Source organism: Triticum aestivum, chromosome 5B (assembly GCF_018294505.1).
Source record: "Triticum aestivum cultivar Chinese Spring chromosome 5B, IWGSC CS RefSeq v2.1, whole genome shotgun sequence".
Lineage (NCBI taxonomy): Eukaryota > Viridiplantae > Streptophyta > Magnoliopsida > Poales > Poaceae > Triticum > Triticum aestivum.
This window is the reverse complement of record NC_057807.1, coordinates 409,502,450-409,528,426: the sequence shown is the minus strand read 5'-3', so window position 1 is coordinate 409,528,426 and position 25,977 is coordinate 409,502,450. Positions and strand designations below refer to the sequence as shown.

Genomic DNA, 25,977 nt, shown 5'->3' with positions numbered 1-25,977 from the left:
AATAGAATTTTTTTCTATTTTTCTTCTTCTCCTCTATTCTTTTCTTCTTCTCCTCTTCTTTTTCTTCTTTTTTCTTCTTCTTATTTATTTCTCCTCTTCTTCCTATCCCCTCTTCTTCTCCTTTCTTCCTCTTCTTTTTTCCTTTTTCCTCTCATTCTTTTTCTTCTTCTTGTATTGCTTGTTTTTTTTGCATATGACCATTCATACATTTTCTTTGCATATGCTTTGCATATAAACATACATACATATGAACATACATACATACATATAAACATAACATACATACACAAAAAATTCTAAAAATCTGCCTAAAAAAATTATATGAAGAGGATCGAGGGGACAGGGAGGAAAGGGGGTCGCCGGAGCCGGACCGAACGGGGAGGAGGGGCGGCGTCGAGGCAGGGGCGGCAGTGGGGGCGGGCGCCGGCGACGACGTCGACAATGGTGGGGGCGGTCCGGGGCGCAGGGGCGCGGCCGTGCGTGCTCGGGGACGGGGCAGGGGCACGGGCGGCGGCCGGCGTGGGCTCGGGCGCGGGGCAGGGGCACGGGGAGATGGGGATGGCGGCCGGTGGCGGCGACGGCGACGGCGACGAGGAGCGCGCGAGCGATTTGGGCAGCCTGGCGGCGGGGGCAACTGGCTAGGGAGGCGAGGGAGATGTGAAATTTTCACAAGTCCTGGTTATATAGCAAGGGCATTAGTCCCGGTTGGTGGCACCAACCGGGACTAATGCCACCCTTTAGTCCCGGTTGGTGCCACCAACCGGGACCAAAGCCCAATTTTCAGCAGCCCAAAGGGCGGGAAGCGGCGGCCTTTGGTCCCGGTTGGTGGCACCAACCGGGACTAATGGCCACCAACCGGGACCAAAGGCCTTGTGCTGCCCCGCGCCAAATGTTTAGTCCCACCTCGCTAGTTGAGAGGGAGCCGCACCAGTTTATAAGGTGCGGTGTGGCTCCCCTCTCGAGCTCCTCTCTAAAGCAGGCTTTCGGGCCTAACTCTGCCATCTGTGCCTGTGGGCCTACTGGGCCTTCCACGGGCCTGAATCCTGGCCCATAGGGTTTCTAGTCGTATTCAGGCCGTGGGGGCCCAGTAGGTGGCATTTTTTTTGTTTTTTTGTTTTATTTGTTGCTTTATTTAGTTTATTTTGGTTTTGGTTTATTTTTCTTTTGGTATTTTGCTTTATTTTTTAATTCTTTTTGCTTTTAGTTTTAGAAAAATTATAAACTTTCTGTTAGTGCCATTAGTTTTCAAATCTGAAAACTCTTTTTTTGTTTTCTTTGTTGCTTTATTTATTTTATTTTGTTTCTACTTACAACAAAATACTTATTGTTGCTATTTTTATTTTTTTTCAGTTTTTTGTTCTGTTTTCTGCATTATTTAGTTTTTGTTGTTTTTTGCTTTATTTTTTAATTCTTTTTGCTTTTAGTTTTAGAAAAATTATAAACTTTCTGTTAGTGCCATTAGTTTTCAAATCTGAAAACTCTTTTTTTGTTTCCTTTGTTGCTTTATTTATTTTATTTTGTTTCTACTTACAACAAAATACTTATTGTTGCTATTTTTATTTTTTTTCAGTTTTTTGTTCTGTTTTCTGCATTATTATTTTTTGTTGTTTTTTGCTTTATTTTTTAATTCTTTTTGCTTTTAGTTTTAGAAAAATTATAAACTTTCTGTTAGTGCCATTAGTTTTCAAATTTGGAAACTCTTTTTTTGTTTTCTTTGTTGCTTTATTTATAAACCGGTGTGAGCGCCCTTCGGTTGGCGAGGTTTTAAAATTCATAGTTTTCAAATGAACTCTGAAAAAGTTGGCATAGCATGTGCATGTACAAAACGGATAATGGTATCATACTCGTATGTTACAAAGTTGGCATGTTATCATCATAATAGTTGCGGGAGAAAGTCTTCACTTTTTCTTCGCTTGTGTCGTTTGCTTATTGCGCCGTAACCATGGATAATCTTCATCGTTTATCAGGATGCTTGGGTCAGCCTTGACTTTGAAGGGGGGAATTTCATGAAACTTTTCATACTCTTCAGACATGTCTGTCTTGCCCTCCACTCCCAGGATGTCCCTTTTTCCTGAAAGAACTATGTGGTGCTTTGGCTCATTGTATGATGTATCCGCTTCCTTATCTTTTCTTTTCCTCGGTCTGGTAGACATGTCCTTCACATAGATAACCTGTGCCACATCATTGGCTAGGACGAACGGTTCGTCAGTGTACCCAAGATTTTTCAGATCCACTGTGGTCATTCCATACTGTGGGTCTACCTGTACCCCGCCTCCTGACAGATTGACCCACTTGCACTTAAACAAAGGGACCTTAAAATCTACTCCGTAGTCAAGTTCCCATATGTCTGCTATGTAACCATAATATGTGTCATTTCCATTGTCGGTTGCTGCATCAAAGCGGACACCGCTGTTTTGGTTGGTACTCTTTTCATCTTGGTCAATCGTGTAAAATGTATTCCCATTTATCTCGTATCCTTTCCAAATCATTACAGTCGAAGATGGTCCCCTGGACAATAAGTACAGCTCATCACAAACAGTGCTGTCACCTTTGAGACGTGTTTCCAACCAACTGCTGAAAGTCCTGATGTGTTCACATGTAATCCAGTCGTCGCACTGCTCCGGGTGTTTGGAGCGCAGACTGTTCTTGTGTTCATCGACATACGGGGTCACCAAGGTAGAGTTCTGTAGAACTGTGTAGTGTGCTTGAGACCAAGAATATCCGTCCCTGCATATTATTGAGTCCCTTCCAAGCGTGCCTTTTCCAGTCAGTCTCCCCTCATACCGCGATTTAGGGAGACCTATCTTCTTAAGGCCAGGAATGAAGTCAACACAAAACCCGATGACATCCTCTGTTTGATGGCCCATGGAGATGCTTCCTTCTGGCCTAGCGCGGTTACGAATATATTTCTTTAGGACTCCCATGAACCTCTCAAAGGGGTACATATTGTGTAGAAATACGGGCCCCAGAATGACAATCTCGTCGACTAGATGAACTAGGACGTGCGTCATGATATTGAAGAAGGATGGTGGGAACACCAGCTCGAAACTGACAAGACATTGCGCCACATCACTCCTTAGAGTTGGTACGATTTCTGGATCGATCACCTTCTGAGATATTGCATTGAGGAATGCACATAGCTTCACAATGGTTAGTCGGACGTTTTCCGGTAGAAGCCCCCTCAATGCAACCGGAAGCAGTTGCGTCATAATCACGTGGCAGTCATGAGACTTTAGGTTCTGGAACTTTTTCTCTGGCATATTTATTATTCCCTTTATATTCGACGAGAAGCCAGTCGGGACCTTCATACTGAGCAGGCATTGAAAGAATATTTCTTTCTCTTCTTTCGTAAGAGCGTAGCTGGCAGGACCTTCATACTGCTTCGGAGGCATGCCCTCTCTTTCGTGCAAGCGTTGCAGGTCCTCTCGTGCCTCAGGTGTATCTTTTGTCTTCCCATACACGCCCAAGAAGCCTAGCAGGTTCACACAAAGGTTCTTCGTCACGTGCATCACGTCGATCGAAGAGCGGACCTCTAGGTATTTCCAGTAGGGTAGGTCCCAAAATATAGATTTCTTCTTCCACATGGGTGCGTGATTCTCAGCGTCATTCGGAACAGCTAGTCTGCCGGAACCCTTTCCAAAGATTACGTGTAAATCATTGACCATAGCAAGTACGTGATCACCGGTACGCATGGCGGGCTTCTTCCGGTGATCTGCCTCGCCTTTGAAATGCTTGCCTTTCTTTCGACATTGATGATTGGTCGGAAGAAATCGACGATGGCCCAGGTACACATTCTTCCTGCAGCTTGCCAGGTATATACTATCGGTGTCAAGTAAACAGTGCGTGCATGCGTGGTATCCCTTGTTTGTCTGTCCTGAAAGGTTATTGAGAGCGGGCCAATCGTTGATGGTCACGAACAGCAACGCCTTTAGGTTAAATTCCTCCTGTTTGTGCTCATCCCACGTACGTACACCGTTTCCATTCCACAGCTGTAAAAGTTCTTCAACTAATGGCCTTAGGTACACATCAATGTTGTTGCCGGGTTGCTTAGGGCCTTGGATGAGAACTGGCATCATAATGAACTTCCGCTTCATGCACATCCAAGGAGGAAGGTTATACATACATAGAGTCACGGGCCAGGTGCTGTGATTGCTGCTCTGCTCCCCGAAAGGATTAATGCCATCCGTGCTTAAAGCAAACCATACGTTCCTTGGGTCCTTTGCAAACTCATCCCAATACTTTCTCTCAATTTTTCTCCACTGCGACCCGTCAGCGGGTGCTCTCAACTTCCCGTCTTTATTACGGTCCTCACTGTGCCATCGCATCAACTTGGCATGCTCTCCGTTTCTGAACAGACGTTTCAACCGTGGTATTATAGGAGCATACCACATCACCTTCGCAGGAACCCTCTTCCTGGGAGGCTCGTCGTCAACATCACCAGGGTCATCTCGTCTGATCTTATACCGCAATGCACCGCATACCGGGCATGCGTTCAGATCCTTGTAGGCACCGCGGTAGAGGATGCAGTCATTAGGGCATGCATGTATCTTCTCAACCTCCAATCCTAGAGGGCATACGACCTTCTTTGCTGCGTATGTACTGTCGGGCAATTCGTTATCCTTTGGAAGCTTCTTCTTCATTATTTTTAGTAGCTTCTCAAATCCTTTATCAGGCACAGCATTCTCTGCCTTCCACTGCAGCAATTCGAGTACGGTACCGAGCTTTGTGTTGCCATCTTCGCAATTGGGGTACAACCCCTTTTTGTAATCCTGTAACATGCGATCGAACTTCAGCTTCTCCTTTTGACTTTCGCATTGTGTCCTTGCATCGACAATGACCCGGCGGAGATCATCATCATCGGGCACATCGTCTGGTTCCTCTTGATCTTCAGCAGCTTCGCCCGTTGCAGCACCATCGTGCACATCGTCTGGTGCATCTTGATGTTCAGTAGCATCACCGTATTCAGGGGGCACATAGTTGTCATCGTACTCTTCTTCCTCGCCGTCTTCCATCATAACCCCTATTTCTCCGTGCCTCGTCCAAACATTATAGTGTGGCATGAAACCCTTGTAAAGCAGGTGGGTGTGAAGGATTTTCCGGTCAGAGTAAGACTTCGTATTCCCTCATATAGGGCATGGACAACACATAAAACCATTCTGCTTGTTTGCCTCAGCCACTTCGAGAAAATCATGCACGCCCTTAATGTACTCGGAGGTGTGTCTGTCACCGTACATCCATTCCCGGTTCATCTGCGTGCATTATATATAATTAAGTGTGTCAAAAATCATTACAGAACATCATGAATAGATAATTAAGTGACCAAATTAATAGAAGTTCATCATCACATAAAAACCAAAGTAGATACATAGTTCTCATCTAACAATATAAAGCTCTGCAGAGCATCTAAATTAATTAAACCATACATTGAAACTATGTAAAACATTTCAATGCGAAAACAAATGCGATCATAATCGCAACCAAGGTAACAACTGATCCAACGGCATAATGATACCAAGCCTCGGTATGAATGACATATTTTTTTAATCTTTCTCATCTTCAAGCGCATTGCATCCATCTTGATCTTGTGATCATCGACGGCATCCGCAACATGCAACTCCAATATCATCCTCCTTAAGTTTTTTTTATTTTTTCCTTCAAGAAATTGTTTTCTTCTTCAACTAAATTTAACCTCTCGACAATAGGGTCGGTTGGAATTTCCGGTTCAACAACCTCCTAGATAAATAAAATCTATGTCACGTTGGTCGGCATAATTTTCATAAAACAATAAATGAACCAATAGTTATGAAAAGATAATATATACCACATCCGAATCATAGACAGGACGAGGGCCGACGGGGGCGGATACCAAAACCATCGGCGCACTATATAAGATGCAATAATAAAAGTAAGAAAATAATACAAGTATCTATCTAAACAAACAAGTAATAATATTTTTCCTTTCAGAAAGAAGATAAGAACAAGAGGCTCACCACGGTGGTGCCGGCGATGAGATCGGCGCGGGTGATCGACGGCGGTGAAGACGGGGACGGGGCGTGACGGACCGCTAAACCTAGATAAATATTGAGGAAAATGGAGCTTGGCGGTCGAGCTTGGAGAGGAGAAACCTTAAGTAGTGTGGCTCGGGCATTCCATCGAACACCTTGTGTGCATAGGAGGTGAGCTAGAGCACCACCAAGCCCTCTCCCCCTAGGCCAGAAAAAATAGAGCAGTGTGCTCTGCTCTTGCGCGAGGGGCTATATATAGGCACCACTATTGGTCCCGGTTGGTGGCGTGAACCGGGACTAAAGGTAACCCTTTTGGTCCCGGTTCATGCCACCAACCGGGACCAATAGTGGTGGGCCAGGAGCCAGGACTATTGGTCCCGGTTCGTCCCACCAACCGGGACCAAAAGGTCCGGACGAACCGGGACCAATGGCCCACGTGGCCCGGCCGGCCCCCTGGGCTCACGAACCGGGGCAAATAGCTCCATTGGTCCCGGTTCTGGATTGAACCGGGACTAATGGGCTAAACTGGCCTGGACGAAAGCCCTGTTTTCTACTAGTGCATATCTGATCCCCAAGGCAACAAAAAAAGCCACATTGCAATAATGCAAGAGGCAGCTAGCAAGGATGTGGAGAGGGCATTTGAAGTGCTCCAAGCTCGTTGGGGTAACGTTCGTGGAGCTATGATGATGTGGGAAGCGGAGACACTTTGGCAGCTCATGACATGTCTGTGATAACCGTGTTATCGGCGTGTAAGTACCCTACCTAATGTCCTTTACCTAGACATCATCTTGGGCTTAGACTTATATGGCCTTACACAAACAAACCAATATAATCTGGAGGAGAAAAAAGGAAGATGTTTGTGTTGGGAAAGCAATATGTTTTAATATTAACAAAAACCACCGAGCTTGCTTCATGAGGACATGTGAAAATCCATACTATCGACGATTTGAAAAAAGGAGACGTGAGTTCCAGTAAGTACATCCAGTTTAATTATATGTGTGCAAGTATCCTACGAAATGTCCCTCATCTAGGTACCATCATGGGCTTACACGTCTTTAAGCAAGCAAACAAAAATAGTCAAAGAAGCACAATAGAAAGATAGCGTTCTAGGTTTATATGGTCACTACACCATGCCAATAGCCAACAAGCAGTTGGTCGGTAAAGATACCCAATAGCCAACAAGCAGTTGGTCGGGAAAGATATGTCGATCGGTAAAGGGTTTTCCCGTCTGGACTTTCCCCAACAAACATGATTGGTCGGCAGTAGTCTTTCCCAACCGACTGTCTGTTGGCGAAACTTGTATTCCCAACCAACCTGGTTGTTGGGGATGTAGTGTTGTGGTGTAGTGGGTCTTACACGACCAAACACACCAACATGAGTCGGATGTGCCAAAAAGAGAGATGTTTTTTGTTCAGAAGTAATTTTTCTATTGAAAACTTTAGTTGTCGTGGACATTCCAAAATCCCTGCCGTGGAGATATAAGATACAAGTGACTTGAGTTCCATCGTCTAACGAATTATTGTCGTGTAAGTACCCTACCAAAAGTCCTTTACCTAGACATCACGTTTGACTTAGACCTATACGACTTTACACAAACAAACCAATAGAATTTAGAGAAGAAAAAGTAAGATGTTTATGTTAGGAAAGCAATATGACATTTGCAAATCCATACCATGGATGATTAGTAAAAATGAGACGTGAGTTCCAGTGTGTGCATCCAGTTTAATTACATGCGTGCAAGTACCTACCAAATGTCCCTCGTCTAGACACCATCCTAGGCTTACATGACATTATGCAAGCAAACAACAATAGTCGAAAAAGCAAGACAAAAAGATAGTGTTCTAGGTTTATATGGTCTTACACAAGCAAACACAACAATATGAGTCGGATCAGCCAAAAAAAAGACATATGCTTTTCGTTGAGAAGTAATTCTTTTATCAAAAACTTTAGTTGTCGTGGACATTTCAAAATCCATGTCTTGGAGATATAAGATATATGTGACGTGAGTTAAAATGTCTAACGAATTATTGGCGTGTAAGTACCCTACCAAATGTTCTTTAACTAGGCATCATCTTCGCCTTAGACTTACATGGCCTTACACAAACAAACCAGTAGAATCTAGAGGAGAAAAAGGCAAGATGTTTGTGTTGGGAAAGCAATATGTGTTAATATTACCAAAAACACCGAGGCGGATTCACGTGGACATATGAAAATCCATACGTTCGACGATTAAGGAAAAGGAGACGTGAGTTCCAGTATGCACATCCAGTTTAGTTATATGCGTGCAAGTATCCTATGAAATATCCCTCGTCTAACACCATCTGGGCTTACACGACGTTATGCAAACAAACAACAATAGTCAAAGAAGCAAAACAATAAGATAACGTTCTAGGTTTATACGGTCTTACACAAGCAAACAGACAACATGAGTCGGATGAGCCAAAACAAAAGAGAGATGTCTTTCGTTGAGAAGTAATGTTTTATCCAAAACTTTAGTTGTCGTGGACATTTCAAAATTCCTGCCGTGAAGATATAATATATAGGGGACGCGAGTTCCAATGTGTGTAAGTACCCTACCAAATGTCCTTTACCTAGACATCATCTTGGGCTTAGGCTTATACGACCTTACGCACACAAACCAATAGACCCCAACGAAGCAAAGAATAAGATGTTTGTGTTGGGAAAGCAATATGTATTAATATTGCCAAGAACATCTAGCACAGTTCTCGTGGACATATGAAAATCCCTACCGTGGACAATTGGGGTGGATGGGGCTTTGGGGCTGCTAGATAGAAAATTGCTCTTGTCAAGCATCCAATAACGAACACATGCATAATTAAATTGATATTACAGATAGAGGACATCAAAATAAACACCTTCCTAGAACAACCATGCCGCTAGAACCAAAAAAAGAAAAGAAAGAATTAACCACCAACTTTAGTGAGAAATGTGTAATGTAGTCAAACTATAGAGACAATGGCTTGATTATCAACACTAGTTGAACTAGTACCAACGTCAGAGGATCTCATTCTCATTCAGTAGCGGATCTAGCCCATTGGGTCAGGGTGGGCCAACAAGAGAGTTGTTCATATAAAATATTTTTTCTTAATATTTTTTTACCTTTTTTCCTATACTATAAAGCTATTCAAAAAATCCCAGGGTGGGTCCTGGCCCACCCTGTCCACCCTCTGCCTCCGCCACTATTCTCATTACTATCTTATCTTAACTCATGTACTTTATCGCAAAAAAAAAAAAACCCTCATGTACTCAACAATCTTCAAGAGAATAAATAATTAGTCGCATTACACCGCACGCAAATAAAAGAGAAATAAAACCCTGATCTTGGAAGCCCAAGCAAGTAAGCAAAACAGAATGAGAAAGGGACTATCCCTGAGCTTTGAACAACACATCACTGCTGAAGTGCTGCCGATCGAGGTTGTCCAAATCCATTTGTAAAATAAGAGAACTTTTCAAACCTTGCAAGCCAACGGAACTCTCCAGAGAGTCGACCATCCAACCTTCTTAAACCCCATGGGCCATGGTTCCCATCAAGATCAACCATTCAAACTCCAAACGCAGCTGATCACCACCAGCATTTAAATTTCCCTCCTCGTCCTCGCCGCACTCTGTATCCCCGATTGTCCGTCGCAGCTCCTCGCAGCCGCCGTAGCCATGGGCACCCTCGTCGGCCACGTCGCGCCGGGCGCCGGCTTCCTCCTCATCGGCCTGTGGCAGCTGTTCAACCACATCCGGCTCTTCGTGCTGCGGCCCGGCTCCTACGTCGCGCCGCTCTGGTTCCCCGCGCGCGGCGTCCGCCACCTCGAGCTCATCCTCATCATCGCCGGCACGGTGGCGTCCATCCTGATGGAGCTCGTCATCGGCCCCGCGAGGCACCAGCCGTTCGACGACGACGGCACCATCCCGTCCGACCACCTCCACAACTTCGAGCACGCGTCCATCTCGCTCGCCCTGCTCGCGTTCGCCGCGGTCACCATCCACATGGACAGGGTCCGCGCGCCCATGCGGGACGCCGTGTCGCAGCTGGTCGCCGCGGCGGCGTTCGCGCAGGAGCTGCTCGTCTTCCACCTCCACTCCACGGACCACATGGGCGTGGAGGGGCAGTTCCACTGGCTGCTGCAGACCGTCATCGCCGTCACGCTGGCCACCACGCTGCTGGGCATCCCGTACCCGCGGAGCTTCGTGGTGAGCCTGGTCAGGTCGGCGAGCCTCGTGCTCCAGGGCGTGTGGCTCATCGTCATGGGCGTCATGCTCTGGACGCCGGGGCTTGTCTCCAAGGGGTGCTTCCTCAATCACGAGGACGGCCACGACGTGGTCCGGTGCCGCACCGACGAGGCGCTCCACCGCGCCAAGGCGCTGGTCAACCTGCAGTTCAGCTGGTACCTGACGGGCACCATGGTGTTCGTCGTCGTGCTCTACCTCCAGGTCAGCAGGCTGTATCCCGAGGAGCCGCAGTACTTGCCGCTGGTCAAGGGAGGACACGCCGGCGGCCGGTTCAGCATCGGGGACGATCACGAGGACGATGACGACGAGGATGACCTGGAGGCCACGAAGCGTGGCTACGGGCACGTGGTCAGCGGTGGCACAAAACCCATGGAGTATGATTAGAACGAAGGGAACGGTAAAGATGCATGGTCGTATATTGCAGTGGAGATATGTTCAGTAGAATTGGTGTGCTGTAGATTGTATAGTTTTTTCACTTTTGTGGATTTGGTTTCACCGAGTGAACTGACCCGTAAATGCGGGTGAAGTTCGTGTTTGGTCACTTCAATTTGTTTGTTTAGCCTGGCTGGCTTGTTGGTCTCATCATCGGAATACTACAATGGATTCGTGGCTGGCTTGTGGATGGAGAGTGGACTTGCACCTTTCTTTTGTGTGTGTTCTTGATGATTGTACCTTAAAGCTTGCCGTAAATGACTTCTTCTAGGCCCGGCAGTCGTCGCCGGCGCTTTCATTCGTCGCTGTCTTTTCTCAGCAACCTCCGAGTCCAATCCGTCGTGTCGCTCCCTGGTTGGTTTGCTGGGCTCGCTGCACCTCCATTCCCATGCCAAAAAAAAAAATCCCCAAGTGCAAACATGAATTTTTTAACAGATACGTAAATGTGAATTAAGAATGCAGAAATTAGGGGCACACACCTGTCCGGCCACGTGCGTCCGCACGATTGTCTCACGATTCGTCAACTCGCTTGATTCCCCACAGTTCCGTGATGATTTTAACTTTAAGCTTCAAAACTTGGTGAGTTTATCATTCGCTCTTACCCGCAAAAAAAAGAGTTTATCATTCGCTCTTACCAAGTTTAACTAAGATAACGTAGTCAAAAGACAAGGACATAGTCAAGCAATGGATGTCAAAAGGCAATGAAGGACACTGTTTAACTAAGACTAAATAGTTCGTTAGAATCAAGCAAACATTTAACTAACACTAGATAGTTCAATAACACAACTAAACTAGGACTGCACAGGGGAAATCCACCGATGACTGCCCTTACCCGTGCCTTTGCCCTTGTCTTCCGTGCCACGGAAGTAGCACTCAAAGATAATGTAGGGGTTGAGGCGAATCTGCTAGTGTGCCGAAACCAAATGTGTCAGAGGAGGTACCAAACATGTTGTCTGATTTGGGAGAGGGCTGCGTTGTGGGGTGGGTGGGTGCGGGGGAGGGGGGTGGCGGCGCGGGGCGGATGGGGGGGGGGGGGGGGGGGGGGGGGGGGGGACGTTGTCCGAGTCCGAGTCAGCAACAGCTCACGATCCGACATCTTAGACTTATGGTGCGTGCGTTAATGACTTATAATTAATGGTACCGGCAAAAATTAGGCGCACACATGTCATATGTCTGAGCTCAGCTCAATCATGAAACACAACACGCGTGGAGCGATTCCGCAAAGGAGGAGCGCACGGGAAGAGAAGTTCTTATAAAAGGGTCTCAACTCTTATTTTTTTGAATTTGTTACGGGCGTACAGACCATCTTATATTTCAACATACTCCCTCCATTCCATAATATAAGAGCGTTTTTAACAGTAGTGGTTTGACCTCCTTTTTGAAAAGAAAAAAAATGTTTGCCAGATCCACGACTAGCAGACCAGGCGTGTTGAAATTAGTTCAGAGTTTACCCAAGTTACGACACCGAAGTTACGAACGTTACTCCTGCTCAGCTACTAAAGATTGCCTTGATTGCCCAGTAGCTAGGTGACAGCCAGTTAGTTCTGTAGGACAAACCCTCGCCGATGGCGAGCACAAATAAGAAAAGCAAAACGTGCAAGCCGTCTGATCCATACCTAACCCTAAGCAATGTTCATGTGCATGCGAAAACTAAGTCCGGCCGTCGTCGATCGGTCTATCACTCTATCACCTTGGCAAGGAAAGTGAGGAGTACGAGAAGGATAACCATTTGGTTTCTTTTTCTTCTAGTCTAGATAATATAGATAGATAAACATCTGGCTGGTTCGCTTGCATCGCCGCCTCGCTACTTAGCCAACGCTTCCTTCCTGGAGAATTTGCTTGCTGCGCATGCAGATGCTGCTGCCTCTCCTTCAGAGCTGAGACGTGCACCTGTCTCGTGCCTCAGCTCTCAAGCTAATCATCGCGCCCTGTCTCGTGTCTCGTTTTGTTTGGGGCTGCGCCCGTCGGGTCAATTCAGGTAGCTTGAGCGGGCTGCCCTCCGGTCGCTTTTGGCGTATTCCGGGCTGCCCGTCGGGTCAATACAAGGCGAACGGCGGCTAGGCGCTTTTGGCGTACTAGATGACTCGTTGCGCCAATGGCGCAAAGGCCGAGAGGGAGCCAAGTATTGTGAGAATATTTAGATACCCAAGTCGAAAATCAATTGTGGTCAACACTCCCACATCCTCTGCTTGGAAGCCGCCTTTTCTCACCGGATCTAGCATAGATACATGATTCTTGGAGAGCAAATTTCAGAGAAAATATAAAGCATGGAAGGATTTAAGTTGTACTATTGAGACCATACCACCATATCTTGATTTAGTTTCTTTGAAAATCTAAAGGTCTAAGAGGATGGTACATGTGAGAAGCTGTGAATCCACAACAAAAATCTAAATTAACTTCCAAACAAACATTTCAAGTTTGGAAGCCACAAAGAAGCAGCCCAAATTTCTCGTTGTAGTGCAGGTTCGAGAAAATGGGCTGAATGACCATCATAGCAACGTGTAGAAGCAGCAAAAATATAGGCTTGGTGTGTAACTGATCATGAAAGATAGCTTGGTCAGTTTCTCCATTGTTGGCTTATACTGAGCAAGAACATCAGCCTGCAGAGAAGAAAAATAGAGGACTGCTTTATTCTGCGGTACATCCACAATAGTATAGCAAATAAAGTAGTTAAATGTGCGCTAAGATGTGAGACCTTTTAGATCACTATTTTAGTGATCTAAAAGGTCTTGTATTAGTTTGAAGAGGGAGCACTTAATAAAACTGTAGGCCAGTACATCAAAGTAATGCCGGCTTCCCATTGATTTGATCAAACCAATATGACAAAGGGAAGGTGAAACTTCAGAAAACCATATAAATTGACCACGATGTCTTAATTTAAAACTCTGAAATGAAGTAATAAACATTAAGTCTGAATGTTGTCACTAAAAAAGCATAAAAAAGGCAGACCAGCCAGGAGTGCATCATAACCAGTGGTTCATCATGTGCAAACCAGGCAGCAGTAGCCTAATAACTTAGACAGAAAAAATGTAAGAAGTCAAAGCACAAGGTGGGAAATAGGACCGAGCATTGACAGGTAACCAAATAATGAAGGAATATCCCCATGAAAATCAAGAACAGTAAATTAGCATCCAGAAGTACATAGAAACAAACATTCCGCTTGGCAGAGTGTGATCTCAGTATGATGTCAATAGCTGGGACTAAGAAGGTAACCACGTAGAGTGTCACACCTAAGGGCGTTTTCTTACGTCTCTACTCTCTAGTAATACAACTCACTATTGATTGATTTAACTAAGGTATTCTTCAGTTGGGTATTTATAAAGGAAATTCACTATGCTTTTTTACCAGCGAGTAGAGAGCAACTAAAAGACTTATGTTTTTAAATGCAAGAACAAACCTCACCAGGCTGCTGTGCAGACTTATTGTCAGTGGAAGATGCTACAGCTGAGCAAAATTGGCTTGGGATTTCTTCTATGCCTGCTGCTCCCTCCTGCAGTAATTATTTAGAACAACAAAACAATTTACTGTGAGATGAGAGAAGGCACACTAAAGAAGCACATCCGTAAGTGTATATCTAATAATATAGATGCTACAAATCAATAGAACTAAAATACTCCAGCAGTTGGGATCAGCTAGATCTATGTCTACATCACCAAATCAGAAGTTCAGTTACCTGTGGTTCGCTTGATAGTAGTTGCAGGTTTTCATGCGCTGAACTCAAGAACCGACCAGCAGCGACCAAATCTAAGCACAACCATCCCTCACAATTTGAATTCTACCCCATCAAGTACAGACACGTCCTCTGCAACCTCACACAGATACGAAAGCGTCATAAAGCACACCGCACTACGCCGCCACCACGACCTCCAAAACATGTATAACGACTGAAATAAGTGGACGCATTCTACTCACACACAAGCATGACATATAAGCGGGACGAGGCCGAACAATACACGATGGCATGCCAGATCCAGAAAATTAAAATGATCAGCAATTTAAACACTATGACAACACGTACAGGAAAGGAAATATGCATTTTAGCTAGACAGAAAGCAAGCAAACCTCGATGGCAGAACAGAGATGCAACAAAGCAGAAGATCAGGATGCAGCAACACAAGAGATCGCAGAACCTAATAAATAAATGGACATGAAGTGGTCAGTGCACCGGCATGCTATGGAATAGACAAGTAAAAGAAGAGTCGTTCCCCGGGCAAATTAAAGAACGGCCCATTTACCTGAGTTAGAGTGGAGAAGCAGGCAAGCAGAGCAGCCAAGATGGATGAGCATACGAAGGACGAGCGGTCGGCAAAACCAAACACAAAAACAGAAACCAAATAGAGATCAATTTTCAGCTGAACCAGTAGATTCACTCCTTCAGGTATACATCCTAATTGGTCCTACAATGATCACAAGAAATTAGAGGATGGAACTTGACTGCCTTCTGTATCATTTGAAGGACGAACTTGACTGGCTATTAAAATGATAAAACGCATGATTGCCGCGGCACATGTACTTTTTTGTGGGAAAACATGCTGTTAGGTGCAGAAGTAAAGAACATATCGCATGGATGCTTGTTGGCATGTATAAAATCATCAGACCAAGACAGAAGAACCATGATTATCATATGTACTGGAACTAAGATTTACATAGTGGCAGCCATTGATCTAGTTACTCAAGGGTAGTGCTACTGTTAAACAACAACTCTAAAGCAAAGTTACTGAATCTACTAAAGTAGAAGAGAATTCAGTTATTTACCTGGGAAGCAACATCACTTCATTTCCAATAGAAATATGACCAGTTCATTTTCAAAGTAAAGATACTCATCCTTGAAAAGTGAAACAAAACTGCAGAAGAGCAAGGTGTCAAAATCAGATGAGAAATTAGATATTGATAGTTGAACTTGGCGAGCATAGCATATGCTAAGATCGGACAATATGATTAAACACAACAATGGAGCAAGTATCACAAGTAAACCAACACTGACACACTTCAGTAAATATGGTCTGAATATTTCAGAACTAAGTCTTAGGGTTTGGGTTCAGGGATGTGAAACTGCACCAATCATCCAATTTACCGGCGGCGGCAAGACAGCGGATCAAATGAAAATTCATGGAGTACTACTATCCAAACCACTAACTAAATCAAGACAGTGAATCTCAGACGAACACTCGGCAAGATCTGAAGATAGCAAGCATCTTCAGAGAAACGGAGAAAAGAACAATAGCTACAGCATGGAAGCCACCCTACTTGAGAGGCCGAGCTCAGACCCGTGCGGCTGCTAGTTCTGCTGCACGCATGTGGACGGAGAAGGAGGAGATCCAGCCGTGGTCAGGGACCCTGTGTTCCTGTTGCTCGTGGCCGGGACACCGCCAGCATGGGCGACGGGTGCGCTCGCTCGCGCTGGAGCTCGCTCTAGCCCACCTGGTGTGGTGCGGCTCGCCATGGCCTGCCGTCGTGCGGTGCGGCTGCGACCCTGTCTCTTCCTGTTAAGCACGGAGGAGCCTTCTCATTCTTGCAACCTACGTACACACAGAGAATGAAATAGTGATCATATCATACAGAAAATGCATGTAAGATTGTATCTTCAGGCACACATATATCTTCAACCGAAGCAAAGCAGACTCATACATATGCACATGATATCCCTGTAAGGATGTGACAAGAATATCGAGAATTAATATCAAGCAAGAAAAAGCATGAGTTGCAGATTTAGTGAGGTGAGATGGGGCTGACCTGTAACTCACCAATTGCTAAAAGAAAACTTGTGATCAACTTCCTCCCTTTAGTAACATCCACCTCCAAACTCTGGAATCAAATCAGAAATCCAGATGGGAGGAACGAAAAAGTAGATGTGAATGATCTTTACAGAAAACGAAAAAAACCACACTTGACATGTTTGTAAATAAAATAACAACCTGTATGTAATCCGTCAGGGAAAATGATATTGAAAACAAAAATGTTAAATTTCTTCCTCTGTAAGGTGAAAACCCTCAAAAGGGGTAATCCCATGGTCCCATTCTAAATTTCTTGGGACATATATTTAATGACTAAAGTTTTCAAATTTCTCGGAGTATTAATCATAAAGCTGAAGAATGCATGAAACAACGAACAAAATATATCTATCATAGGATTTCCTCAAAGACATAAATACAAAGAGAGTATTGGGATAAATTATCGAATCTGTTCAAGTGAAGAATGCATACCCAGGGGTTTTTACCCCCCCCCCCCCTCCCCGGCCTCCCCAAAGACACACAACACACACACACACATCATGTTCTTGCCTCTAGTGTACAACTTCTTATGTGAAGGCAGTACCAAAGTACATGAGATAACATGAGGTCAGTTATTTTTCACAGTAATAATCTTAATTGTGAGACATCACTATGCAATATCTCAGAGCCGGTAAAAAAGAGTTGCACATTATTGAGGGTTTGTGACAGGATGGTATGCCATCGACAAGTTAAGGTGATAAAAAATTTGGTGTTTTTCTCTTATGCGCAAGGAAGCAAGAGTTTTGCTATTACAAATTTACTATACATACATGTTGAAGTTTTTGCATACCTACAACTTCGAACTGATTGGTTCATCCAATGCCCTCTCCTCCAGCTCATACATCATGAAGCTGTGTCGGACCATTAATCTTCTCCTCTAGCAAGCACCTGGGTAAAGATACTAAATCAAACACACACAAAAGTGCCAATGAAACACAGATTCTGCGGCACAAACTGAAGGTACGACAAACATTTGCTGCAGTAGTAGTTTAAACACATGCTAATTGCGATGGAGAACAGATGGTTCTCATCGTTCTCATTTAAGCCCAATGATCTCATTCATGTCAAGGGTACTGTAAAACATGATTGTTAAAATTCAGAAACATCAAACTATATAACCTCCTGACCATCACCAAAAAAACGAAGTGAATCCCTGCCACCAGAGATCTTGGCACAACAAAATCGAAGCCGCTCACATGGGCACGCTCCTTAATCTCCACATACCTGCTGCACGCCTCAGGGTCTAGCTTACCAGAACTGAGCTCTTCGCATCCGCTAAACACAATCTCATACAAATAGACCATTCTACCACAGAGCTCGGGGAGAAACATGGCGGCGGCTCCTCGCCCTTTCACAATGAGCATGTTTGAGCCAATCAAGAATGCAAAAAGTAAATGAACAAAACAATTGCAACTGAAGAAATCAGGATGCTCCCTGCAAATAACATATCTCAAGAACTCATAAAAAATGAAACTGCAGTCCATAAGGCAGGTTGCGAAGTATGTGCGGCAGCAAACAAGAACTGCATGATCAGATCATCCTCGATGGCCAGCATGATGTCCTAATCACATAGCGGTGGTGCTACTAATTAAATTGATAACTGTGATGCTTTTATCTAAATCTGAAGACAACAAATGGTGTCATGAGACCGAGTTTAACTATGTGCGGAGGCAAACAAATATGGTTTTAGAGTGGCTACAGCCAAAACTACTTTTGTATTGACTAAAAATAAAAGATAATTAGAATGATAACGTGAGAATGAGGTTAGTAGAATCATGTCTTGGAAATTATGCATTTTTTGTATTTTCTGCCTTTCGTGTCAATGTCAAACAGCATATACTTTGTACAAACAGGAAAATGACACCACTGAATATGACCTAAACCTGAAAGGGTTAATTCATGGAAATTTAACAGACTATCTACAAGAAGCAATGTTCTCTTTCCATCTTTTGTATCTCCGTCAAGCAGGTCGTGAGTAACAAAGATGGCAAGTTGGAACAGTACATAAGCATCTGAATATTTCAGAACTAAGTCTTAGGTGTTTAGGGATGTGAAACTGCGCACACGCGCGTGCACAAACAGAGTGAGCGAGTGAGTGCCTGGTTGAGTCTCGGAGAGAGAGAGAGAGATGGGCATCGTACCGGATCCAAAGCAACAGTAGCCAAGCTGCGAGAAATCCATCGACGGTGGCTCAGATCCCGCGCCAACCTGACCAGCCCCTCGAACGGAATGCATCACAGGCCCTCCCTCTCGGTCCACAGCCCGTGCCGCCGCGGACGTCCTGAGCCCTGCCTCTCGGTCCACAGGCCGCGCCGCCACGGACGTCCCGAGCCCTGCATCTCGGTCCACAGCCCGCACCACCGCGGACGTCCCGAGCCCCGTGGTGTGCGCCGCCGGCCACGAGCGCCGCGACGGCGGTGGTCTCGCTCATGGAGTCGCCCATGGCCGCCCGGAACGCGAAGAGGAGGGAGGGGCTCGCGGCGGCGGGAGGGGGGGGTGAGGGGGACGGGGGAAGGAAGGGGCGGCGTCACCAGGAGGCTAGGGTTCGTGGGAGGGGATCGGGGGAAAGAGCTCTGTGGGTAGGTGGGGGCGCGAGTGCGGGCGGAGGCAGCAGCTAGGGTTTCTCCACGGGCGGGCTGCGTTTTATATGCTGTGCGTGAAATGACTAAAATGCCCTTGGCGGGGCACGGAATTTACAGGCGGTGGCATAGCGATTTAAAGGCGACATGGAGGCAACGGTCGTGACTACGAGTCTAGGAGGGTTTATATGTTCAATTGCGCTTTGCTGATTAATTCATCAAGGTCACGACTCACAAGTACGGGAACGGAGAGCCGCCGCCCGTCGGTCTGATTCTCCTTAAAAAAAAGTTAGGGTTCGTGCCTCTCGTCGGCGTCGGCGCAGGTCTGCCTCGTTTTTGGTGGCATTAGAGCCATGAAGGCGCGATGGATCCTGGCAAGGGTCAGCGGGAGGGCTTCGTTTTTAGACGTTTTTTTAATCTTGCTAGGGTTTGTCCTGCTCAGGAAGGCGAGACGTTGGCGACTTTCTGAAGATGGAATAGAGGTCTTTCTGCCTAGCCTCCGTTCCGGCTGCGCGTCTAGTATCGTTGGTGGGTTTGTGGAGGTGTGTCTTCGGCAAATTTATCTTTGATGGATTTGCTTGGATCTTGCTGTTGTTCGTCTAGTTCGTGTGTTTTTGGTTTGGATCCTTCCGTTTTACGTTATTTTTCATCATCGGCGGTTGTTGTTTTGGGGTGCTGGTCCTATGGGGCCTTAACATGACAACTTCCTGACTGTCTATTATGAAAAATTATGCCTGATTCTGACGATGAAGGGCGATGACGGCGACGCGCCTTCGACTCGCTTCAGTGCTTGTAGTTGTCGTTAGATGGTCTATGAATCTGGATATAATTTTTATTTCTGATGTTCGCTTCAGTGCTTCGGTAACCACGGCTACGGCCGGGCAGCAGGGCAAGAAACTTGCAAGCTGCTGCTTCCAAACGAAAAGACACAACTTTTATTTAGGGCAAAGAGTACATTTTTTTATTGACAGCCGATTCACTAGACTATACTTTCTCCCTCTAAAACTTCTCTAGTTTACGTCTTTGGCCACCAAACTCTCGATTTTTTTACTATGTGATTTATGTCATACAGAATCAAGACATAATTAAGCATTTGTTTTGACATATATTTGATGATATAATTTTCATGATACATACAATACAATAGGGATGAAAATGGAGTGAAAAGTTTTCTCTTTTCCGGAGGAAAAATGGAAATTGAGAGGAAATATGAAAACAGAAACGGAATTTTACAAAACGGAAATGGAAATGGATTTTTTTATGCGGAAATGGAAACAAAAACGGAATGGTGTTTTCCGGTGGAACAAACGTGGAAACGGAACTTTCCATTTCTGTTAATATGGAATTTCCTTTCTACTATAGGCCCATGGCTGCTTTGTAGCCCAACTACCAAACAAAACACAATGAGTAGAATGAGCATAATGTATCATTTGAGTACCAACTTTTACTACCACACACATACTCAGCTAGACTCTATACTGAATTGTGATGTACTACTAAAATACAATCATATATTACCAACACAACCATATCATTTTGTAGCCATGTTAAGAATTCCATCAATTTGTTTGTTTTTTTGTCTGTATTTCTCTATGATTCAAGAGGGTTTTAAGTTCCGGTTAACACACAATTTTGTTTCTGTGTCCGCTCTATATTCACTCCGTGTTTGTTTTCGGTAGTATCTGTTTCTGTATTTGTTTCCGAAGTTTCTGTATTTGTTTCCGCTTTTGTAAAAAAAATATGAAAACAAATATGATAGCACCCAGTTTGGTCCGTTTCCGTGCCGTTTTCATCCCTACACAACATATTAACAAAGTAATTTATGTGCACAAAAAGAAAGTATACTTGATAAAAGCATTGTCCGGTGAATTCATTAGGGGGGATTTTATGCCATCTTAGATTACACAAAGAGAAGGATAAAAAAGGCGATCATTACGATTTTTTATGTAACTAGATAATTGTTTGTGTGTTGTTGCAACAAGATATGAATATTATAGTATGTTAGCGCGTGATTTATCTGCCCATATTAAGGTGACTATGTAAATAAATGTTTATCAAATCCCAAATGATAAATGCCACACGTTAGGTGTGTGGCACTCTGGCCTGACTTTTTTTATGGCAATTTCAGTCATTCAAGGATGGCAAATTTCAATGACACACGGTAAGTTTCTGTCAAAAAGTAACTGGATCATGAAAATTGTCATCCTCACGTCACTAAACTTGCCATCAAAAACGTTCAGAGTTGCCATGTGCTCGTGTCACACGTCAGGTACTTATCAGGGTCTTATCAAATCATGTACACAAATTACCTACCTAAATGAATTTGAGGATTTTATTTGTTAAGAACTTATTGCCTTATACAAAAAAACATAATTTTATTTGGTTAGTCAATACAAGGTGGTCTAGTTAAAACGGTCTAGAAAGAAAACCGGAAAAAATCAAAATGGAGACAGGGTAGGATTTAAGGTTGGACGGAACGTGTGTTATCTTTCCATTATATTGGTTATTACTATTTTCCTTGTTAATTATTTGATATTAGGTGCCTTTTTAGTATCTTTGCTCAACAAAAGAAAGGTGACAAGAGAAAAAAGTAAACAATGAAAATCAGAGCACAAGAAGAACGTTTAGTTGAAATGAAAGCCACTAAGTAATAGCAAGAACAAAGCAGACCCACTATTGTCTATAACAGACTAGGGAGGAATTAGTTAGAGGGTACTTGTAAGGGCATAGTTATCCCTTAGTAGTTTTGGTGATTGATGACAATGCTTTTGCGGACTAATCGTGTGCATTGAGCTTTTCAGATATATCATGACTGAACACAAGACGATTTGTTGCCCCTCAAAGATTATTGAAGACGGCGTTTCTCTACGCTTCGTTTCGGTGGTTTTGAGTCGTAGGAAAGCCGTACTATTAAGAGGGGGTCCGCGTTGGAAAGGTTTGGGTGGAATCTCACGTGCACACGTTCCTTTTTGCACCACCTCTCCTTTGGCTCTTTGGAGTTTCCTCCGTCTCACCGTGTCTTTGTAAAATGAAGGACTCCTAGTGTTGATGTTCTTAAGCTGGCGGTAGTACTGCTCACCAGAGCGGTAGTACCGGGCCCCGGCACAGTAGTACCATGGGCGCCCACGGTAGTACCACTCCTTATGAGCGGTAGTACCGTGAGCTCGGGCCTGGCTCTGCTGCGCAAGCAGTAGTAGGGGCAGATGTAATTTTTTTACATCCGCGCCCTATGCGGTAGTACCGTGCTCTGGCGCGGCAGTACTGCATAGCCTGGCCAGACACAGCAGCATGAGCGGAAGTAGGGGCGGATGTAATTTTTTACATCCGGACCCTACACGGTAGTACCGCACCTGGTGTACGGTAGTATCGTGTCAGACTTTTGCACAGATAAAATCTCAGCGTATGTAGTCACAGATGTAACTTTTTATATCCGTGCCTACCGTGCCTGGACTGTGCCTGCCATGCGGTAGTACCGTACGGATTCGCGGTAGTACCGCGCCAGCGGTTCTACCGCACCCTGTCGGTGCTCTTCTGGTCAGGTCCAGGCCCTGCCGCGCCCACGGTAGTACCGTGGGCCCCCGCGATAGTACCACAGGCCCATGCGGTAGTACCACGGGTCGCGGGCTGAGTGGTGGGTAACGGTTGGTTTTGTGCCCCCATTATATAAAGGGGTCTTCTTCTCCAAGAAGACCTACCTCTTCCATCCCTAAACTCCATTGTTGCCCCAAGCTCCATTTTCGCCCGATCTCTCTCCCTAGCCAATCAAACTTGTTGATTTGCTCGGGATTGGTTGAGAAGGCCCCGAATCTACACTTCCACCAAGAGAAATTTGATTCCCCCCACTAATCCCTTGCGGATCTTGTTATTCTGGGGTGTTTGAGCACCCTAGACGGTTGAGGTCACCGCGGAGCCATAGTCCATTGTGGTGAAGCTTCGTGGTGTCGTTGGGTGCCTCCAATTAAGTTGTGGAGATTGCCCCAACCTTGTTTGTAAAGGTTCAGTCACCGCCTTCAAGGGCACCAATAGTGGAATCATGACATCTCGCATTGTGTGAGGGCGTGAGGAGAATACGGTGGCCCTAGTGGCTTCTTGGGGAGCATTGTGCCTCCACACCGCTCTAACGGAGATGTACTTCCCCTCAAAAGGAAGAAACTTCGGTAACACATCCTCGTCTTCATCGGTTCCCCTTTTGGTTATCTCTCTTCTTTACTTGTGCAAGCTATATTGTGTTCTATCCTTGTTTGCTTGTGTGCTTATTGTTGTTGCATCATATAGGTTGTTCACCTAGTGGCATATCTAGACAACCTACTTTGATGCAAAGTTAAAATTGGTAAAGAAAAGCTAAAAATTATTAGTTGCCTATTCACCCCCCTCTAGTAAACTATATTGATCCTTTCAATTGGTATCAGAGCCTCGTCTCTTTTTTAAGGACTTTGCCGTCCAAAGAGTATGGTTGACATTGTAGACGGTGGGGAGGAGCACTCTGGTGTGAATCCGGTCTCGTCTACGGCCGATGGGGGAACCGCAGTCTCTCGTGAGGAATTCAATGTGGCTTTGGACACATTGAAAACCTCCATGACGACCGAGGTTGAAAGCATGTTTAATAAATTCTTAGAAGGACTTAAACTATCTACCTTGCCGATGAAAGTGGGTGATCCCATTAACAAGGTGATGGATGCTAACTCCGACAAGGGGGAAGCTACTAGTGAAAAGGGTCCTTCTACTAGTGGTAAAAATGGCACCGACATCTTTGCCCATGTGGAACCTCCACTTACTTATGGAGGACCGATTCCCTCTACTCATTTAAATCATGTCGGCCCTAATCCTAAGATTGTGAAAAATGAAGATTTTGATGCTTGGGTCTATCGCTTTAAGCGTCATTTAAAACATGTTAACACTAATCTTTGGAGAATTATTGAAGATGGTTTCTATCCGCATGACCCAAGCAAATTCACTCCAAGATAAGCCGCAGATAATCAATTCAACGAGAATGCTCTCTTCATCCTTCATGATGCAATTCCACCCGAAGACATTGCTCATCTCCGACCATTCACCATGGCCAAGGAAGCATGGCACCATGTTGTTTCCCTCTACAAGGGAAGCACTAGCATTCAACGCTCCAACTATGAAGTGGTGCAAGATGAAGCCGATGAGTTTGCAATGAATGAAGATGAAGAACCTCGTGTGCTTTACCGGAGATTGACCACTCTCATGGTCTCACTCCGAGATCATGGGAGTAAGGATACAGATGACAATTTGATCAAACGCAAGTTCCTCAAGGCCATGATGCCCTACCAAAAGGCCATGTCCTCGGTCATCTGTCAAAGACCGGACTTCCACACCTTGTCCTCAAATGAAGTGTTGGATGAGCTTGTGGCAATGGGGATCTTGGACAAGACCGCCGACAACGCGGTATTGCATTCTCAAAGAGCAAAGAAGCCCAACCTTGCCTTGAAGGCCAAGGTTAGTCTGGAAGAAGAGGAAGAAGAGGAAGATGAGGAGATCAACCTCGAAGATACAAAATATGATTATCATGAGCACATATGGCTCTTGCTAAGGCAATTTTGGAGCAAGAAGAACACAAGGCCCAACTTCAACAAGAACAACTCAAGTGGTTTCAAGGGCAAGCAACGTGTGAGAACATGTTACAATTGTGGCAATGTGAGCCACTTTGTTGTGGATTGCCCTTACGAGAAGCAGGAAGACAATGGTGGCAAGCTCATCCGAAAAGACAAAGCCAAGTCCTTCCCCAACAAGAACAACTTGACCAAAAAGAATCCTACTCGAGGGTTGGTGGTTCAAGAAGAATACCATGAGGATGATGATGATGATGATGAAGATGGTGAAGCAATGGCCATGGCCTCCATTGCCATTGCCACAACTCCACGGGTGTCTCTCTTCGATTCACAAAACGAGAACATCACCGCCAAGTGCCTCATGGCTAAAGCTACTAACAAGGTAACCCCCAACATCAAAACCACCATCATTACTAATCCCTCCTTGATGGATTGCATTGATGGAAGTGAGGGGTCTAATGAGGAAGTGAATGAATTTGAGTCTTTTATGAGTAAGCTCAAGGGCAAATCCAAGAAGCACTTTGTTGCTCTCTTGGAAAAACTTGGTGAAGCCAATGACATGATCGAGGCTCATGAAGAAACATCTCTAAGATGGAAGGTCATAGTTGTGACTATGCTGATGAGATATCAGATCTCTCTAATGCTCTTGAGGAAGAGCGTGGGCATCGTTTGGCTCTTGAGGAGTCACACAACGATGACCATGCTAAATTAAAGGAAGATCTTGATCATGCTCTTGTTGTATCTCGTGTGCTAAATTAAAGGACGATGACCATGTAATTTTTTATATTCGTGCCTACCGTGCCTGGACTATGCCTGCCATGCGGTAGTACTGTACGGATTCGCGGTAGTACCGCGCCAGCGGTTCTACCGCACCATGTCGGTGCTCTTCTGGTCAGGTCCAGGCCCTGCCGCGCCCACGGTAGTACCGCAGGCCCGTGTGGTAGTACCGCTCCTGTGGTGTGGTAGTACCGCGGGTCGCGGGCTGAGTGGTGGGTAACCGTTGGTTTTGCCCCCCCACTATATATATAAAGGGGTCTTCTTCTCCAAGAAGACCTATCTCTACCATCCCTAAACTTCATTGTTGCTCCAAGCTCCATTTTCACCCGATCTCTCTCCCTAGCCAATCAAACTTGTTGATTTGCTCGGGATTGGTTGAGAAGGCCCCGATCTACACTTCCACCAAGAGAAATTTGATTCCCCCCACTAATCCCTTGCGAATCTTGTTACTCTTGGGTGTTTGAGCACCCTAGACGGTTGAGGTCACCGCGGAGCCATAGTCCATTGTGGTGAAGCTTCATGGTGTCGTTGGGAGCCTCCAATTAAGTTGTGGAGATTGCCCCAACCTTGTGTGTAAAGGTTCGGTCGCCGCCTT

General features: G+C 45.1%; 1 protein-coding gene and 2 long non-coding RNA genes across 4 annotated transcripts; 1 reads left to right on the top strand and 2 right to left on the bottom strand.

The window, feature by feature from the left end:
• Window positions 1–9,488: 9,488 nt before the first annotated feature.
• On the top strand, window positions 9,489–10,873 carry LOC123116247 (transmembrane protein 45B). The gene has a single exon (XM_044537229.1). The coding sequence runs from the start codon at window positions 9,678–9,680 to the stop codon at window positions 10,629–10,631; it is 954 nt and encodes a 317-aa protein (XP_044393164.1). The 5' UTR covers window positions 9,489–9,677; the 3' UTR covers window positions 10,632–10,873.
• Window positions 10,874–13,024: 2,151 nt separating this feature from the next.
• Window positions 13,025–15,963, bottom strand: LOC123116245 (uncharacterized). 2 transcript variants are annotated; one of them, XR_006457000.1, is made up of 7 exons: window positions 15,927–15,963; window positions 15,435–15,523; window positions 14,915–15,076; window positions 14,742–14,809; window positions 14,353–14,481; window positions 14,077–14,169; window positions 13,025–13,279 (listed from the first exon to the last, which is right to left on the bottom strand). It is a non-coding gene; the product is annotated as an uncharacterized lncRNA (long non-coding RNA). The 2 variants fall into 2 exon arrangements; XR_006457001.1 differs by lacking the exon at window positions 14,915–15,076.
• A 40-nt stretch (window positions 15,964–16,003) lies between these two features.
• LOC123116246 (uncharacterized) lies at window positions 16,004–19,220 on the bottom strand. Its single transcript, XR_006457002.1, has 4 exons — window positions 18,592–19,220; window positions 17,241–17,798; window positions 16,413–16,484; window positions 16,004–16,324 (listed from the first exon to the last, which is right to left on the bottom strand). It is a non-coding gene; the product is annotated as an uncharacterized lncRNA (long non-coding RNA).
• Between the last annotated feature and the right edge of the window lie 6,757 nt (window positions 19,221–25,977).